Source organism: Callospermophilus lateralis, unplaced genomic scaffold, assembly GCF_048772815.1.
Source record: "Callospermophilus lateralis isolate mCalLat2 unplaced genomic scaffold, mCalLat2.hap1 Scaffold_43, whole genome shotgun sequence".
In the NCBI taxonomy this organism is placed as follows: domain Eukaryota; kingdom Metazoa; phylum Chordata; class Mammalia; order Rodentia; family Sciuridae; genus Callospermophilus; species Callospermophilus lateralis.
This window is the reverse complement of record NW_027514380.1, coordinates 262,058-280,164: the sequence shown is the minus strand read 5'-3', so window position 1 is coordinate 280,164 and position 18,107 is coordinate 262,058. Positions and strand designations below refer to the sequence as shown.

The window sequence follows — 18,107 nt, the reverse complement described above, 5'->3', positions numbered from 1 at the left end:
TGCCTTGCCTGAAGACGTTAAAAATTTCTCCTGTCTCCAGCCTGAATCTCTGTGTCCCTGAACCCCAGCCTGCTCTGCGGCAGAGCTGGTGTGTCCAGGACAGAATGACCCTCAGAGACCCTTGACCCCCCCTCCCCCCACACCCGTCTCCTGGCCCTGCCTTCTCCTCAATTACCTGTCTCCTCTTCTTCTGGCAGCTTTGGGATTCCCTCCCCTGACTTCACCTTCATGCTGTATGGAATGAAGATTGCAAATCTGGCCTACATCACCAAGACTTGGGTCAAGTTCTTCAAACTCAACTGCTGAACTGACTCGCGGCTCCCAGAAAAGAGGAGAATGAAGCTGAGCTCAGATATCAGCAAGCACCGCAAGTCACTGCTAGCCAAGAACGTTGATAACAGGTGTGTATTCATGTGTGTGTTTGTTCATGCACACACAATTGCTGGTGAGGGGTGCTCAGGGCATGGGGGAAGGGCTGTCTAGCCAAGAAAAGAGTAGTTTGCTCAGGTTGTGGGGAGGCCTCTTCCTTAAGGAATGGGGGAAGCAGGTGTGGGGCTTGGTGGGAGCATGGCTGGCACTCTCCCCAGGGCATCCCCCAGCCCAGGCCGCTCCTGCCCTGGCCCCCACCCTTGACTCCCACTCTACCCAGGGCTGAGTATCTTCACGGGAAGCATGGGGTAGACATGTAAGTCCAGGGGCCACATGAAACACGAGAGGGGCAGCTCCTTATCCACCTGGATTTGAACTGCACAAAGGTGCTGACCCTGAGGCTCCAAAACGGAGGAAAAAAACCTGTTACCTTCACTCACCTATTTCTACTCTGCCGGACACCCCATTTTGCCTTCTACGATGGTGACCAGGAGCTTCCCTGCCCACCGGGCCCAGGTGAGTAGCTTTCCAAAGGGAAGAACTCTAGTGGGCAGGGCTTGTCCTAGCAGGGCTGCAGCTTTGGAGCACACACTCTGGCTGTCCAGTGGTCTTCTCTCGGGATGGGGCCGACTGGGTGAGTGTCGGGGTCAGCATGTTGGTGGGAGGGTCCCTGCCTTTCCTCCCCCCTCCCATTCACTCAGCCTTCTTCCTGCAGGTGAATGCTATGAGTTGCATGTGCACTGTAAGACCAGCTTTGTGGGCTACTTCCCAGCCATGGTGCTCTGGGAGCTGCTGGGACCTGGGGAGTCAGGTTCAGAAGGAGCTAGCACTTTCTACATTTACCATTTCTTGGCTGCCGTCACCCACAGCCATCTGGATGCACAATTGAAGCCCATGACTCCCTTCAAGTGCACCTGTATCACTAGAAACCCTGTGTTGACCCACCAGATAGAGGAAGGAGAAAGACCTGACCCTCCTCTGGGCTCAGAACCTTTTTTTGCCTAGGAAGCAAATTTCAGGAGAGTAGCAGGTCCAAGGACAGTATGAAAACATTTTTTTTAAGAAGTGTTTTCACTGTGTAATGGATTATCAGGCAGCCCATTATAGACCGACACACCTCTCTCTCTCTCTGTCATAGCATTGGGGATAAAAACCATGCATGCTAAGCCCATGTTCTACCCAGCCCCCTCTCTTCTCTTTTTAAATTAAACAAAAATTTGTGGTACTGGGAATTGAAATCAGGGACAATTTACCACTGAGCTATAGCCCCAGTCCTTTTTATTTTGAGACAGGGTCTTGCTAAGTTGCTGAGACTGGCCTTTAACTTTTGATCCTCTGTCTCAGCCTCCTGAGGTGCTGGGATTATTGGCATGCACTGCCACACCCAGATCTCTCTATTTTTTAAAACAACTTTACTGAAATAATTCGCATATTATACAGGTCAGTGATTTTTAGTATGTTTATAGATATGTGCAATCATCATTACGGTCAGTTTTAGAACATTTTATTATGCCAAAGGAGAGACCCAATACCCTTCAGCTACCACCCTTTTATCACTTACTCACCTGCTCAGTGCTTAGCAGCCACTCACTTTATCTCTGTCTCCATAAATTTTCCTATGCTGGACATGTCATGCAAGTTGACTCATGTGTAAACATCCTTTCGACATAGCTAGCTAGTTACAAAATACTGTAGGACCTTCACAGTTAGATAATTGTTCACTTTTTGTTAACAATATATAGGTGCGAGGTGCAGTGGCATATGCCTATAATCCCAGTGACTTAGGAGGCTGAGGCAGAAGAATTACAAGTTTGAAGCCAGCCTCAGCAACTTTGTGAGGCCCTAAGCAAATTACTGAGACCCTGTCTCAAAACCAAAATTAAAAAGGGCTGGCTGGGGATGTGGCTGAGTGGTAAAGTGCCCCTGGGTTCAATTTCTGGTACCCCAAAACAATAACTATATATATACACATATAATATAATCTGGAAGCCTGCATACCCCCCAAAATTAACATTGGCTGTCCCAGGATGGTAAAAATGTTATTATAATTTTTTTGCCAGATTCTTTTTTAATAATGAAAATGTATTATAAATAATATTTTTTAAATATTCCAAGTATTGGGTTTTCCAAAATTGGTCCAGCCTTGGACAGAGCAGCCCCATGAGCTAGTGAGCTCCATGTCCTTGGGCAGAAGCTGCCGACCACCCTTTGGCAATGGCATCACAGAGGTCCTTGTGCATCCTCCATGGAGGGGCATTCCCAGATTTTTGAAGGTGACAAGTTCAATGTTTATGACAGCATTTCCCCCCACTTCTGCAGTACTAAAGGCTATGACTTGAAGCTAAGTATGGCACTGGGGACAGACTACCCACCCCCACACCTCAGGCAGCTGCTCCCCATCCTTCTTCAGGGAACAAGTGTCTTCACTGCCCCAAAGGAAATTTCTGAGATAAAGTAAGTGCCTCCCCTCGGTACCACACTCCCGTCTTCTCTCTCCCTGCTGGCCTCTTTCTGTTGCTTTGGATGTCTGTCCAGCCTCCCAGGCTCTAATCCTTCACCTTGGCTGAGCATGCCCACTTGCCAGGTGCTGTTCCAAATGGGTCTTGCCCATTCTGGTGGGGAACAGTGAGCACTGATCATTTCTTTTATTTTATATTGTACATTCCATATTGTTGTGAGTGCTTTGAATAACTCACATAATGCTAAAGTAAAACCAAAGCAGGACAAGGGGATGAATTGGTGATGTTTTACAGAGAGCAGTCAGTCCTGGCCTCTTTGAGGAGGTGACATTTGAACAGAGAATGACATTTGAATGAGGTTAGGGTGTGAGTCATGGAAGGAGGATCTGGGGGAGAATGTTTCCACCATAAGGTTTACCATGGATACTCAAGTCAGGTCTGAGGTTGGGTCAAGGACATCAGAGGAAATAAGAGTTGGGGCTCCCTTTTTCAAGGCCTCTTACCCCATCCATTTCTCTGTCCTTCTGGTCATCTCTGCTTCCTGGTGTGTTCCTAGTTGCAAATGGGAGAGGGTAGATACTCCTGGTGATGGGGGTGCTTGACCTGTCCCTTTCCTGCCCTTCCCACTTCCTCTCCCAAACATCATTGCCAGGGCCCAGCTGGAGACAGCCCTGATGTGGAGGAACTATGAGGTGAAACTCTGCTGCTGTACCTAGAGGAGCTGCGGATGGAGCATGACATCCGGCACTATGACCTGGAATCGGTGCCCATGACCTGGGAACCTGTCAACCAGAACCCCAGCCTGCTTACACTGGAGATTGGGGCTCAGATCAGGTGCAGAGAGGGCAGGCTCAAGTTAGCCAACCTGTATAGGCCATTCCTAAATACAGGGCAAACCTAGAAGAAGGATGAAATGGTTCCTGTCCCAGAGAGGTCAGCAAGGGGTAGGGTGGGCATCTTTTGTCCAAAATGGTGTCAGAGAAGGACATTGGGATTTTAATCTAGACTTTGCTACTACTCGCTGTGTGATCTTGGGCAAGATCCTTGCTTTCTCTGAGCCATAGGTCCCTTATCTAAAAAGCTTTGAGCTAGACTGGATAATTCTTAGGGCCCTTTCTAGCTCACAGATTTTGAATGTGTGTACCTTAGACCAGAATTACCCATGAGAATGAATTTCTGCACACAAATGCAGGTGGGAAGAGAGAACAAGGATGATCAGGGCAAGATGACTATAGAAGATGAGTTTTAACAAGATTTTAAAGGCAGTATAGAACTGAGCTGGTGAGAGGGCAGCTGAGTAGAGTGGGAAGCAGCTGCCAGGCCTTAAACTAGCACCCTGGAGTTCTGCACCTATGAACAGCTTGGGAAAGTTGTCTCCTTCCTCTCCCCACAACTCCTGTCTGGTGGGAGAGGAAGGGGAACAGGGAAAACGCAGTTCTCTGAGTCTTGGGTTAGAAGGCCAGAGCCTCAGGTTTCATCCCTCAGAGGTCTGGAGAGCCTGGGGGTTGGGTCCTTCAGTGACCATGCTTGGGACAGAAGCTTGCTAAAGTTTACACCCTGTAGGTTCCTGGTGTGACTGAGAGCTGTCCCTCAGTTCTGTGGGGAGACCACCTGTTTGCCCTTCTGTCCTCTAAGACACACCAGGAGGACCCCATCACCTATAAGGGCTTCGTGCACAAGGTAGAACTGGACTGTGTCAAACTGAGGTTTTCCATGAGGTGGGTGTGGGGGGAATGCTTCTTCAGTCTTCTCCCTCAGGCCAGGGGAGACGAGAGGCTTTCTCCTAAGATGAGTGGATCCCAAGCACAGGGCAGGGACTTTTCTTCCAGGGAACTTTGAGCTAGAGAGAGCTTTTATGGAAGTCTTGGAAAGAGAGAGTGGAGCAGAGGAAGGTGGAGGGAGGTCCTGGCTTTTTACTGCCTGGCCCACCTAACTGGAGCTCCTCTACCTTTCTCCCTATCCAAAGCCTCCTGAGCCGATTTGTGGATGGGCTGACCTTCAAGGTAAACTTCACCTTCAACCGCCAGCCCTTGTGGTTCCAGCATCAGGCCCTGGAACTGACAGGGCGCTGGCTGCTGTGGTCCATGCTTTTTCCTGTTGCCTCCCGTGGGGTCCCGCTGCTGCCTTCAGAAGCGAAGCTCAAGTGAGACTGAGGGCAGGGGACTCCAAGGCTGGTTGGGTTGTGGGCATTGGGGATGGAGTCCTAGAGGCCTCTGGGATGCTAGATAAGTTGAAGTTCGGATTTCTGGCCTCCCTGCCAGGCTGTATGACCGGAGTCTGGAGTCAAACCCAGAGCATCTGCAGGCCACAAAGCACATTGTTATGGGCACCACACGTCTAGCCCCCTACATCATCTTTGGGCCTCCAGGCACTGGCAAGACCATCACATTAGTGGAGGCCATTAAGCAGGTGAGGCTTGATTATAAACCTGGGACCTATATCCTTGACTCCCCCAGGTGGAGTGGTTCTGGCCAAATTCTGCTTTCTTTCATCACCCTGAAAGTTCTTACTTCTCAGCAGCCATCAAAAGGAGGTGGGGAGGGCTGGGGCTGTAGCTCAGTGGCAGAGCACTTGCCTAGTATAGGTGAGGCACTGGGTTCAATCCTTAGCATCACATAAAAATAAATGGATAAAATAAAGGCATTCTGTCCATCTACAACTACAATTTTTTTTAGAGGTGGGGTGCTAGAGTCAATGTGGCTGTTGAGCACTGTTCGGTAGGTTGGGCACTGTGTGGCTCTTGGAGTGACCTTTTGCATTTTGGTCTTCATAGACTTGTGTGTTTATTGCAGTTGTTGTCGCACGTCAAAGTGTTAATTTGAGTAGCAGGGCTCCAGGATAGAACTTGTCTTTTATATCACTGCCTCCCTTAGCTGTGGGAGGCAGATGCTGCACTGCCCCAGTGTGAGTCACCAGAGTTTGTGAAGGTGCTTCCCACACTCTACCTGTCCGCATCTCAGGTGGTGAAGCACTTTCCTGAAGCTCATATCCTAGCCTGTGCTCTGTCCAACTCAGGTGCTGACCTTCTCTGTCAGCGGCTCCGGGTCCACCTGCCCAGCTCCATCTACTGCCTCCTGGCCTCAAGCAGGGACATCCACATGGTACCTGAGGACATTAAGGTAAGGGAAGTGCAGAGGGTCAAGGGATGGCAGATGTCTGGGAGACACTAAGGGTAAACCAGAAAACTAGGGAGACTTGGATCCTAACCCTTGGGTGGGTGAGAACCCTCCCTAGGCCTCAGTTTCCTTGTCTATAAAGTGGCCCATTGCCAGAGTGAGGGTGGGAATTGGTAGAGTCAAGCTGATGTCTCATGTTGCTTCACAATCCACAGCCCTAGTTTAATGGGGATGCGAAAAAGGGGGAGTATGCGTTTCCTGCCAAGAAGGAACTGCAGGAAAACCTCATCTTAATTACCACTCTCATCACGGCCAGCAGGTGGGGAGTGTGTTTGTAAATAAAAGGGTAGTGGGCTGGGAAGATGGGGAAGGGTTCTCAGTGGGTGAGTGAGGGACCAGATTGGGTGAGCATTCAGGTTTGGTAGTTGGGTGCCTGGGGATGACCAGCCTGGCCTGACACCTCCCAGGTTGGTGTCGGCCCAGTTTCCCATCGATCACTTCACACACATCTTCATTGATGATGCTGGCCACTGCATGGAACCTGAGAGTCTGGTGGCCATAGCACGTGAGTGGCTCAGGGTGGGCTGCAGGTGTGCCACCCTGCATGGGGAGATCCCACCACTTACCTTTCTCCTCATACCACCCTTGCCTTCTAGGACTGATGGAAGTTAAGGAAATAGGCAATTCAGGAGGGCAGCTGGTGCTGGCTGGAGACCCGCAACAGTTGGGACCTCTGCTGTGGTCCCCACTGACACAGAAGTATGGGCTGGGGTACTCGCTGCTGGAACGGCTGCTCACCTACAATGTCCTGTACAAAAAGGGCCCTGATGGCTATGACCCTCAGTTCATAACCAAGCTGTTACGCAACTACAGGTATCCCCACACCCTCATCTCTTTCCACTGCTAACTCATGCCTTTGCACCCACTATGCCCCAGCAGGAGGCTCTGGTCTGCATTCCTCATTACTGGTGCTCTGCACCTCTGTGATGCAGAAAGGACTATAGACTGGAAGGTCAGAGGCCTCCTTTAGCTAGTGGTTTCATTCTGTACTAGTGAGATTATCTAGATATGGGGGTGGTCAGACACAAGGATGTTTCTGATGTCTGTCTCAGATGGCATTTCTAAGCAATGCAAGGAGAAATGAGAAAATGAATAGTTTTTCATAAACATTATCAAATTAGAGGGCTAGGCAGGGTTGTTTGTTTTGCAGTGGTGGGGATTGAACCCAGGCTCTCACACAAGCTAGGCAAAAATTCTACCACTGAGTTACATCCCCAGCCCTGTTTTGTTTTGTTGTTTTAAGAGTCTCTTTGTTGCCCAGGCTGGCCTCAGGCAGTCCTCCTGCCTCAGCCTCCTGAATGGCTAGCTGGACCTACAAGCACACAGAACCACACCCTGTTTATATACTTCTTTTACTGAATAAGTTTAGACATTAAAAATGCTTGGATGAGTACCATATAGGACAGTTGCAGAAAGTAAATGTTATTGTGTCATTACTTCTTTTATTTTTGGATTTAACATATTATATCAAATAAGGGTAATGGGAAGTGATACATTGTTTTTGCACTGCCCTTCCCTGGCAAAATTGAAAGCTGAGTCCCTAATTTCTTGGTTTCTTTTCTTTTTTTTTTTTTTCTTTGAGGGGTAGGGTGTGCCAGGGATTGAACTGGGCATGTGACCACTGAGCCACATCTCCAGGCCTATTTTTGTCTTTTTTAGAGACAGGGTCTTACTGAGTTGCTTCAGTGCCTTGCTTTTTGCTGAGGCTGGCTTTGAACTGGTCATCCTCCTGCCTCTGCCTCCCAAGCCACTGGTATTGCAGGCATGCACCACCATGCCTGGCAAATCTTTGTTTTTAAAAGTAATTTGAAAAAAATAATAATAATTTCACTGGTCACTAGATCCCTATAGACCCACAAGTTCTGCTTTATGTGGTGTGCAATGCCTAGCAGGAGAGTTTGCAGGTGAATGTGTCCTGCTATGCAGGAAGCAGGAAGCAAGATGGTCATGTGTGGGCCTAAAACCTGTCCCCCCAGGGCAGGACAAAAGTAATGCAGGTCTTGGTCTAGCTCTCCCTCCCTCCTTCCTCCCAGGTCCCATCCCACCATCCTGGACATTCCCAACCAGCTCTACTATGATGGAGAGCTGCAGGCCTGTGCAGATGTGGTGGATTGAGAGTGCATCTGCTGCTGGGAGGGTCTGCCTCAACAGGTGAGGCTGGACAGAGCAGGGCTCAGGCCCCCACCCCCATATCTTGACTGTTTACTGAAGGTAGGAAAAGGCTCGACTGGACACCAGGGTTCCCTCCAGTTGTCACCTTGGCCTGAGCTTCCTTATTCCCTGCAAGGTTTTTGGACTGGGAGGGAAGGGAAGCAGGGAAGTCCAGCTGAGGGTTTCTTCTGACCCTGTGACCAGGGATTTCCTATCATCTTTCATGGTGTGATGGGCAAAGATGAGTGTGAGGGCAATAGCCCATTCTTCTCCAACCCTGAAGAAGCTGCCACGGTGACCTCCTACCTGAAGCTGCTCCTGGCCCCTTCCTCTAAGAAGAAGAAAGCCCGCCTGAGCCCACCAAGTGTTGGAATCATCTCACCATACTGGAAGCAGGTCAGGCCCTCAGTTCCCAGCAAGGATGGGTCCTCCCCCAGGTGATACCTCTCGAACACCTCTGGCTTCTGCTGGCCCTATATCTCAGAAGAGTGCAGAGGTCAGCTGCCTCCTCCCTCTTTGCTCCCTAGCTCCTTGGCCTCCTTCCTGCCTGGTTCCTCTTGAATTGAGGTGACTCAATAAGAAAAAGATGCCTTTCCCTTCCCTCCAGGTGAAAAAAAACCCCATTATTGCATCACCAAACTTGACAGGGAGCTTTGGGGACTGGATGACATAAAGGACTTGAAGGTGACACACTACTCCACATTCACTCTCACCTTTGTACCCTTCTTTTTCCCAAATCAGAGACCTCAGCTCCTATGCCACTGCTTTAGTCTGGCCCATGTCCCTGTCCTACCTCCACTGCCTTGGGACAGAACTGGGTTTTTCTCAAGCCTGTTGCTCCTCAGAGCTCCAGCTTATAGTTCTGGCATGGAATCAGAAAGCCTGCATGTTTAACAAGCTCCCACATCACTGTGATAGGGCAAAGACTCAAACCTGCCCTAAGAATGAAGTCCAAATGCCACAGCCTACTCCCGCCTGTCATGTGATATTGTTGCCTCATCTCCACCCTCAGTAGCTTACCACTTGCTCTGAGGTGGTGATTTGAAGCTCTTAGTACACAAAAAAATCACTTGGAGGGCTTTTAAAACTGCCAGGGCTCCTTCCAGCCAATTAACACTGCTATGGGGGGAAGCTGAGCCAGGGCACTAGTATTTTTTACATCTCCTCAGGTACAAGCCTGAAACCTACTCTTTTGAGATTTGGAGACCTCTGCCTTGAAAAATTCTGATCAGGAGGTCTGGGTTAGGGCCCAAGGTTCTATAGTCTTAACAAGTACTTGCTGATTATCTCCAGAAAGTTTCAGAAACACTGTTTGTGGTTACTGTGTTCTTTGCAACACTGTTTGCTTTGTTCTGATGGCTTTACAGGCCCGATCCCAGAGCTGGCTTCATTCTTGAGGTTTGTGCTTCCACAGCATGCCTCCTGTCCCCTGTGGCAGCACTCACATGTTAGAGTCTGTAAACAAGTCAGGATATCACCTGGCATTTTGCCAGAGAAATGTTAGAGTCTGTAAACAAGTCTGGATGGCGCCTGGCAAAATGCCAGAGGGAGTGGTTTGTGAAGTAAGGCCAGCGAACCATTAAGTTTGGAGATTATTTATTGGTTGACTGCTGTATCTATTTTATGCTAATTAAGATAAGCTGTGTGGAATGTATAAATACCACTCCTGTCCTACAATAAACGGCTCCTACTCCTGCTGTATCAAGGTACACAAGTTGTTCGTCACCCCCTGGTTATTTTGCCCAGCCAGCCGGGCTGTGGCACTCGCCCACTGATCGACAATTGCCCAGTGTACCCTCCTTGCAGCTCAAGCTCCATGGGGCAGACATTGCCCCTTAAGTTCCCCTTGAACCCACCTATTCTCATGCTCTTCCTCTGTCTCTTCTAGGTGGGCTCTATGGAAGAATTCCAAGGCCAAGAACACAGCGTGGTCCTGATCTCTACTGTGCAAAGCAGCCAGCTGCTTTTGTGCACTTTAACCTGGGTTTCCTTAAGAACCCCAAGGTTGGAGGGCTGGTGGGTGTGGCAGGAATTCCTCCTTCCTCTGGCCCTTCCTTCCCATGACCACACCACTTCTTCCTTCCAGAGGTTCAACATGGCTGTGACCCAGGCCAAAGCTTTGCTCATCATAGTGGGCAACCCCCTTCCCTTGGGCCATGACCCTGACTGGAAAGCTTGAGCATTGCTGCCCTGTAATCCCTCTTGGTGGCCACAAGTCCCAGCTTAGGCAGGTATATCTTCATTAGTACCTGCTTATGGCTCAATCCTCAGGATCAGTTAATCTTCATAAAACCTCCATCTTATTTGTAAGTGAGCTGACATTCAGAGCTTTAGCAACCAAGGCTCAGATGTGGCAGGCCCAGGCCTGGCCTCCAGCCTGTGATGGTACTCCTCATCCAGGCCTGCGCAGCTCTGTGTGCCAACACCTCTGTACCCCACAGATTCCTGGAGTTCTGTAAAGAAAATGGAGTGTATACAGGGTGTCCCTTTCCTGCCCAACTGGACCTATAGAACGGACAGAACTTACTTCAAGATCTGAGCAGGCTCAGCCCCTCTATCTCAGGTATGGCTGGGCCAGGGTGGGCCAGGCAGGGGACAGTGGTGAAAGAGAAGGTAAAGAAGACAAAGCATACGTCCTTTCTATCTAGGGCCCCATTGTCATGACTACCTCCACCAGGAGCAGGAGAGTGAAGGGGGCCTGTCCCTGCAAGTGGAGCCTGAGTGGAGGAATGAGCTCTGAAGACACAGCTGCCTGCCTTCTCACACCAAGCCAAGCCTTAGCCCGCTGCACCCAACCCTGAACCAGAACCCAGCTGAGCTGCCCCTCTAAGGGACAGGAAGGCTGGGGGAGGGTGTTTACAAACCAGCCATTCCACCCCTTCCCCTGCTGGGAAGAATAACACATCAAGCTGCTTGTTAGCATTGTTATGGGGGAAGGGCGAGGAAGAAAAACTCTGAAAAAAAAATCTTGTTCTATGCAAAAGCCTCTTGATCATGTCACCTCAGCTTGGCCCCAGCTTCCTTTCTCCCCAAGCTGACGTGCAAGAGGGTGAGACTGTCACACCCAGTCCAAGGCCACATCTCCTCACAGCCTCCATGTCCAGGGGAGAAAACTCAATAGGCAGGGAAGCCACCCACCGTTTTCTAAGTTTAGTCCAGGCTAGAGACCATGCTCCTCACTTGTCTCACAGACCGAGCCAGGCATGATCTCATCTCTGCTCTAAGATTCCACCCTTCCACCCTAGTCATGCCTTTGCCAACAGGGGGCCAGTCTGGCAAGCAACTTGGAAATGAAGAGAGAGATTGTACTCTGGGCTTGCAGCCAAGATAGGAACCAAACAAAGGAAACAGAAAGCTGCCACAAATGTGTTGGAACCTGTGGCCTTTATTCATGCCCCCCAACAAGTGCAGTCAGAGACAAGGCCCCTGCCCAAAGGAGAAACTCCAATCCACCAACCTTAGAAATGCTCCTCTGAGCCAGAAGTATATAAAGTGCTGGTGTGTGACCATCCTCTGGGGAAGGCCAAAGGGAGCAAGAGCCCTACCCCTGGACCAAGGCAGCAGGTTGAGGGACTGCTCAAGAAAGGCAGGGCACAGACCCAGCTCCCAGAGGACAGGGAGGGAGGGCAGGCCCGCCACCATTCTGGGGGCTAGGGAAACGATGCAGTCCTGGGCAAGAGGGAACTGGAAAAAGGAGCCTTCAGCATGGAGTCCTAAGGGTGGAGCTCAGTGTGGGTGGGTGATCCCTAAGCCCCTGTGAAGGAAAGGGGCATCCGGAGCCGTGGGGATCTTAGAGAATGATCTAGCCCCTCCAGCACTTATTGTTGCAGACCTGGAGGCCAGCTCAAGTGGCCATCTTGAAAACCTCCAGCACTCCCTCCTTGGCTTTGGCAGAGCACTCAAGGTAGCCAAAGGCACTGATATGATTTGCCATATTCCAGCCTTCCTCAGATCGAACAGGATCCTGAGAAGACAGAAGATAAGTCAGAGGAAGCTGGTGGCTAGGTGCACCTCTCACCTCATCACCCATAAGTATAGTAACTCCTCCAGCCCTGAGCCCACAAAGCATCCAGGCCCTGGCTGCCCCAGGCAGGTATCTAAACCTCATGTTTACATTCAAAGTTGTTCCCAGACTAGCCCCTCCTCTCCCACCTAGTCGCAGACCCTATGGTACACATATGATTTGCCTGAATGTGTGTCGGCTACCTCCTAAATGACCTACCTTCTCCATCATCCCTCGAACCCATCCTCTGCCTGCTGTCCCAGTTTAATACCTGCCTTATATAATTATCTTCTCAAGATAGTCTCTATTCCATACCCTGGCAGCTTCCTGTAATAAACTCTTCCTCTGGTCAGTGGGCCACTAAGTGAGACCCTGAATAAGCCAGCTCCCTCATGCCCTAAGCCTTTCTTCAGACATTGATGATGCCCTTCCTCCCCAGGTACCCTGATGGCGCAGTCTGCATACCCCAAGTGAAACATAACCTGTCTCCCTGTGGACAAGGACTTCCTTATTCATCTTAGTAGCCCCAATTCCAAAGACAGAATAATAAACTGGAATAAATGAAAATGCTAAGCGACCTTGGACAAGTCACTTCATTCTCTGATCATCTGATTTGATACTGAGGTTTCTTCTGGTTCTTAGCAGGGCACACACATGGGAAAGAAAGAGGTAGATATCACTATCACTGCTTAACACAGGACAGTTGGCTGGAGAGAGAGCTCCTTTCTGCCCCAGCCTGAAACCCCTCAGAGGGCACCTTCCTCCCCAAAGTTCCCCATCACGTAGCCCCACCCACCTTCTTCATCTTAGCCAGCTCTCTCCTGGTATGCTCATCTTGCCTCAAGTCCTTCTTATTTCCCACTAAGATGATGGGCATGTTGGGGCAGAAGTGCTTCACCTCCGGAGTCCACTTCTCATGAACGTTTTCTGCACAGACATGTCCCAACAGGTACCTCAGCTTTAGCACGTGAGCCCTGGTCTTCCTTCCCATAGAAGTCTGAGGCTGATGGTCTCCTTCATACCTCAAAACTCCATCCCTTGTAGCGTATCCTCCCCCAAGCCCTTCCAAACACCGGAGATGCCACAACAAAAGAGCCAGCAGGGCCTGAGTGGCCCTTGTGACTCCATCCCCACAGCCTCAGAAATGGCTGACTCCAAAGGGTCTCCACCTCCTCTCTTCAAAGTCCTCACCCAGGCTGTCAGGGCTGTAAATGGAGATGCACATGAGGATGACATCTGTGTCAGGATAGGAGAGGGGCCACAGACAGTCATAGTCTTCTTGCCCTGCTGTGTCCCACAAAGCCAGCTCCACCTGACAAACGGGCAATGCATAGCTGACCCCAAGGGCCCCAACATGCTACCCAGAGATCCTCTCAAACCACTGGTCCTTCTGTGTGCCAGGCACCATATTAATCACAGTCACAACAAACTCAGATGAGTTTTTCTTAAATGATCTAAGATGTAAACTGGATGTACTGGTGCATACCTATAAACCAGCAATGAGGGAGGCTGAGGCAGAAGAATCAAAAAGTTCAAGGTCATCCTGGGCAACTTAACAAGATGCTGTCTCAATTTGTTTAAAAAAGTAAAAAGGGCTGGGGATGTAGTTCAGTGGCAAAGTGCTGCTGGGTTCAACCCCTAGTAATCCCTCTCCCACAAAAATCACTAAAATGTGTTTGACTTTTGTGATCTCAAATGAATTGCTATCATGAATACCACTTTAATCCTCACACTCCTTTGGGGTAAGTCATGCCATCATCACCATTTTGTGGCGGTGGGGAGTTTAAACCCTGAAGCAAAGGGATTTGGCCCTGATTACAAAGTAAGTATGTGGTAGAACCAAAAAATATATCCAGGTTTTCTTTGGGTACTGGGTATTAACTCAGAGCCTCACACATGCTAGGCAAGTATTCTACCAATAAGCCACACTCCAGCCCTTTTTATTTTAGATAGGGTCTGGATAAGTTGCCTACACTGACCTCAAACTTGTGATCAATCTTCCTGCTTCAGCCTCCTGAGTAGCTGGCATGATGGGCATGTAACACCACATGTGACTATATCCAGGTTTTCTAAAAGAGCAGTTTCATTTCTCAAATTTTACTTGTTCCCACAGGAAAATAAAAAAAAGATGTGAGTGGGTGGTAAGGAAGGACATACTACGTGACCAGGAACAGGGTTCTAAGGCAGGATGGAAAAGGGCTCTTGGCCTTACCTGCTTGCCGTCCACCTCAATGTCTGCAATGTAGTTCTCAAAGACAGTAGGGAAGTAGACCTCTGGAAACTGATCTGTGCTGAAGACGATGAGGAGGCAGGTCTTTCCACAGGCTCCATCCCCCACAGCCACCAGCTTCTTTTTTATTGCAGCCATGGCTGGGATGGGCAAACAAGAGGCATTAGGGATTTGGGAGAAAAAACAAACAAACAAACAAAAAATAGTAGTCCAGAAACTGCTCTGTGGCCTCCAAAACCTCTTCACAAACCTGGGCAAAGAAAGAGAAAACAGAAAAGGGGGTTGTTTCGGCACATTCTTGCCAAGCACCAATTCTGTAGGAAATAGAGTTTAAGATTCCTAATTTCTGGGGCAGGGACAGGTCTTCTCCAATGGGTTAAAATATAGCAGTGGGAGGTGGAAGAACCCACTTGGGAACCAGAAAACATGACTTTCAATGTTGTCCACTCAACTGAGGGGAAACATTCAGCAAGGTGTTCAGGGATGCCTCCAAAAGAGCCAGCTTTTATCTGCTTTGCATATTGAAGTCATGAGACAGACTTCATTTGTAACAAGATTTTGATACATTTAAGGTTTAATAATTGCTAAGGTGTAATCTAGAACAGATTGTCCCTCAGCTTGAGTCATGCCTGCCTAGTCACAAACAAGGAGTCCCTGTACAAAACCAGATACTAGCAGAACCACTTACTGGGTGACTGATAGGTAAGAGAAGGAATATTTATAAAGCCCCCAGGTGCCCTCTCTTTGTTGGGTATTTTGACAAAAATTATTTCCCTCAGGTTCCAGTGGCTTTTTAGGTGAATGGTGCACTTCCCATTTTGACCAACAAGGAAAAACAATAAGGGTTAGATAATCAGAGTGTCAAGGACAGCACTCAAAGCAGGGATGTATGCCTTCAGAGTCTCTGCCTTTCTACATGTCACCTCAGATGTGTAAAGAAGAGCAGGAGGAGGAAAGTCCAGACAAAAGACAGAGGCAGCAGCCAGCAGCTTCTCTGACCCATCCCACCCGGTCGGTCCCCAAAGCCTGGAGTCACACAAAGGAGGTTCAGTCCAGGCAGTGCCCACAACTCACATTCAGGCAGCCTGCCTTCCTCCCCACTTCCTCCTGGGCCTGGTGGCAACACTAGGTTACTCCGCCCTCAGTAGGGGACAATGACTACACTATAGGGAGTCACTCATCCACCACAGCAGAGCGACAGAATAATCCACTAGGGAATCACCTTTACCCACTCTGGAACAGCCCCTTCCTCCCTCTATCCAGCTCACTTTTATGCCCTGCCCACCCCTCCCTGTGACTCAGGGCAAGGAGTCAGCTTCCCAGTGTTAGCATTTGTCCCTAGTCACCAACACACATGAACAAGCAGTTAATCACACCTGCAGTTCATCACACCTTCACAGCTCCCCTCACTTCCTCCTTCCCCAGGGAGGGAAGCCAAACTCCACCCAGCTAGATTCCCCAGCGCTGCAGTCAGGGAGAAAGAGAGGGTGGGCTCTGGAGCTCAAATGAAATCTAGGCTGTTGGGAAGAGCGAGGGAGCTAGAGCCTGGGCTGGGAGGAGCCACAAAAGAAATGACAAATGAGGACCAGTGCCTGCACCAACTAGGCAGGGAGCACAGAGTATGGTAAGTAACCTGATCTCTGCCTCAAACCTAGGTTTTCCTCAGTCCCACATCCTGTCATGCTGGGCTGAGCTCTTCTAGTTCCTGCATCCCACCACTTCACACAATATAGCCTTGGTCTGCTTTTTGGGAAGCAGGATACTCCAGCCCCAGGCTGTTTCTCTTCTACAGTGGGATGCTAGGTGGCCCCTCCCTCTCCTCCACTTACACATTCAGAAAACTGGGATGTGGGGGAAGAGGATATGAGTCACTGAGAATTTATAGGAGCCACTCTCCAGATCACAAAGGGGCTCTTCCTGATTCCGCAAATGACAGGGAAGATGTGCCCTGCCAGCACATCCCTGTCTACCTAGGTGACTGACTCTAGGATTTCTTCCAACTCCCCCACCTACTCCCATTAGTTCAACTCATTCAGCTGTGTAAACACGGACTGGGTTAACTCCCACCCAGGCAGTGCGGATACAGAGCAATCACTACTGATCTACCAGTCACTTAGGCAAGAGTGCACCACTGCCATCCCCCAGCAAGGCAACTGGCACCAGATGGTGGGAGGCAGAGGCCAGAACTTCAGGACAAGGACAAGAATTAAGTGACCAGGAACCCACAGCTCAGAAGACTTTCCCTCCAGGCTCTGGTTGGGTCAGAAGAGCAAGCAGTCCGGGCCAGGCCAGGACACAAGGCCCAAGGCAAGAGGGCATGAACAACAGTTCCCTGTGAGAGACTGCCACAGAGGAACTGCCCCACTGACCCTAAAAGGTGCAACTAAACCCCACGCAGAGACTGAAGTGGAACTGGAATGGAGGAGCCTGGAACTTCTGGCTCCTCCCCTGAGACAAGATATGTGGATATGTAGCTCATTCTCTTGATTTTCCTGAAGATCCAGTGGGCCTCCTACCAGGCTCACTCCCCCTGAAGTTTGGGAAAGACTCACTCTTCAGTGACATCTCTTTCTCAACTTTAAAGCCAGAACTGAGAGAACTCTGTGCCCCGGACTCCCCAGCCGACACCCCTAAAATAAATCTTTAGCCTAGCTGGGGAGTGTGGAGGGTAGATTTCTTCACACACTCACATGAACAAACACACTAACACACACGGGCTGGATCCTTCCGGGTCTCCCCTACCCCAGGCAATCTCCAAGGACTGTCGATGGCAGCGTCGTCCAACCTCCACCGAGCAGTGGCAGCCCCCAAGAGTCACACTGTGCCCTTATTAGAGCCATTCCACCATCTGGGCCTGGGAGAACTCCCAGCCCATGCCCAGCAGCCCAGGCCAGGTCCGCGCTGGGCCATCCAGCCTGGACTAGCCAGGGCCTCTGGGCTAGCCAGGGAGGGAGATCAAGGCCGCCCCCTTATTCCGCGGAGGAGACTCAAGGAAGCCCGGAGGGAAGGGAAAGGGCTCTGTTCTGTACCTCAGCAAAAGAGAGCCCCTGCCAGGCCGCTCCTGGGGCCCCTCGCTGCAGTCCAGGGAGGAGCCCAGCAGGCCTGACCCCAGCGCAGCCCTTCCAAGGGGAGGGAACGCGGTCCGCACTCCGGCCAAAGCCCCCTCGCCTACCCCGCCTGAGCTCCCTGCGAGTGGAGAGGAGGAAAGTGTTCTCCCGGGAACTGGGACACCCTTCTCCCCCTGCCCTGACCCCAGTACCTTCCGCTCTATCGCCTCCAGGTGCGCGGGCCGGTGCTGGAGTCTGAGACTGACCCTAGGGGCCGGGGCCCGCCCCGCCCTCCTTCAGCGCCAGGGCGGGGAGGGCGGGCCAGCAGGGGGAGGGTCGGCCCGGTGGCGGCCCTTGGCCCATCACCGGCCCCAGCCCCAGGCGGCCACAGGTCGCCTTGGCTGCGGCTGGAGGATTGGGGGCGCCTGTCCCGGGCTGGGGGAGAGGCTGGAAGGAGAGTCGCAGTGAGCTGCCAGGACTGCAGAGGAGTGGGTGGTGACCGGAGTGGGTGGGACCCCGGAGGACTCGGCCTCTGCCCCGCCTTCCAGCCCCTAGGGGCAGATGGGCGTCGGGAAAGTTGAGAGGCGCTTGGGGTGGCCTCAGGGAGGGCAGCTGCTGCCCTCCCGCGGCCAAACAGCACCTGCTCCTGCCCCACCTGGGCGGTCGCGGGAG

At 50.8% G+C, this 18,107-nt stretch overlaps 1 protein-coding gene and 1 pseudogene across 3 annotated transcripts; one reads left to right on the top strand and one right to left on the bottom strand.

Annotated features, from left to right (window-relative positions):
* Positions 1–201: 201 nt before the first annotated feature.
* On the top strand, positions 202–10,895 carry LOC143388782 (helicase MOV-10-like; annotated as a pseudogene).
* Positions 10,896–11,999: 1,104 nt separating this feature from the next.
* LOC143388780 (rho-related GTP-binding protein RhoC-like) lies at positions 12,000–14,526 on the bottom strand. 3 transcript variants are annotated; one of them, XM_076842314.1, is made up of 4 exons: positions 14,371–14,526; positions 13,350–13,470; positions 12,955–13,085; positions 12,000–12,119 (listed from the first exon to the last, which is right to left on the bottom strand). In XM_076842314.1, the coding sequence occupies exons 1-4, from the start codon at positions 14,524–14,526 to the stop codon at positions 12,000–12,002; spliced, it is 528 nt and encodes a 175-aa protein (XP_076698429.1). The 3 variants fall into 3 exon arrangements, with proteins under 3 accessions (XP_076698429.1, XP_076698430.1, XP_076698431.1); XM_076842315.1 differs by having other exon boundaries at positions 13,350–13,431; positions 14,392–14,526; XM_076842316.1 differs by lacking the exons at positions 12,955–13,085; positions 13,350–13,470.
* Between the last annotated feature and the right edge of the window lie 3,581 nt (positions 14,527–18,107).

Excerpts from the sequence above, each read along its gene's own strand:
- LOC143388780 (XM_076842314.1), bottom strand. The coding sequence starts at position 14,526 with ATGGCTGCAATAAAAAAGAAGCTGGTGGCTGTGGGGGATGGAGCCTGT. Across the intron at positions 13,471-14,370 it reads TTGAGGTGGACGGCAAGCAG|GTGGAGCTGGCTTTGTGGGA; the intron begins GTAAGGCCAAGA and ends CCCGTTTGTCAG. Across the intron at positions 13,086-13,349 it reads TTACAGCCCTGACAGCCTGG|AAAACGTTCATGAGAAGTGG; the intron begins GTGAGGACTTTG and ends ATGTCTGTGCAG.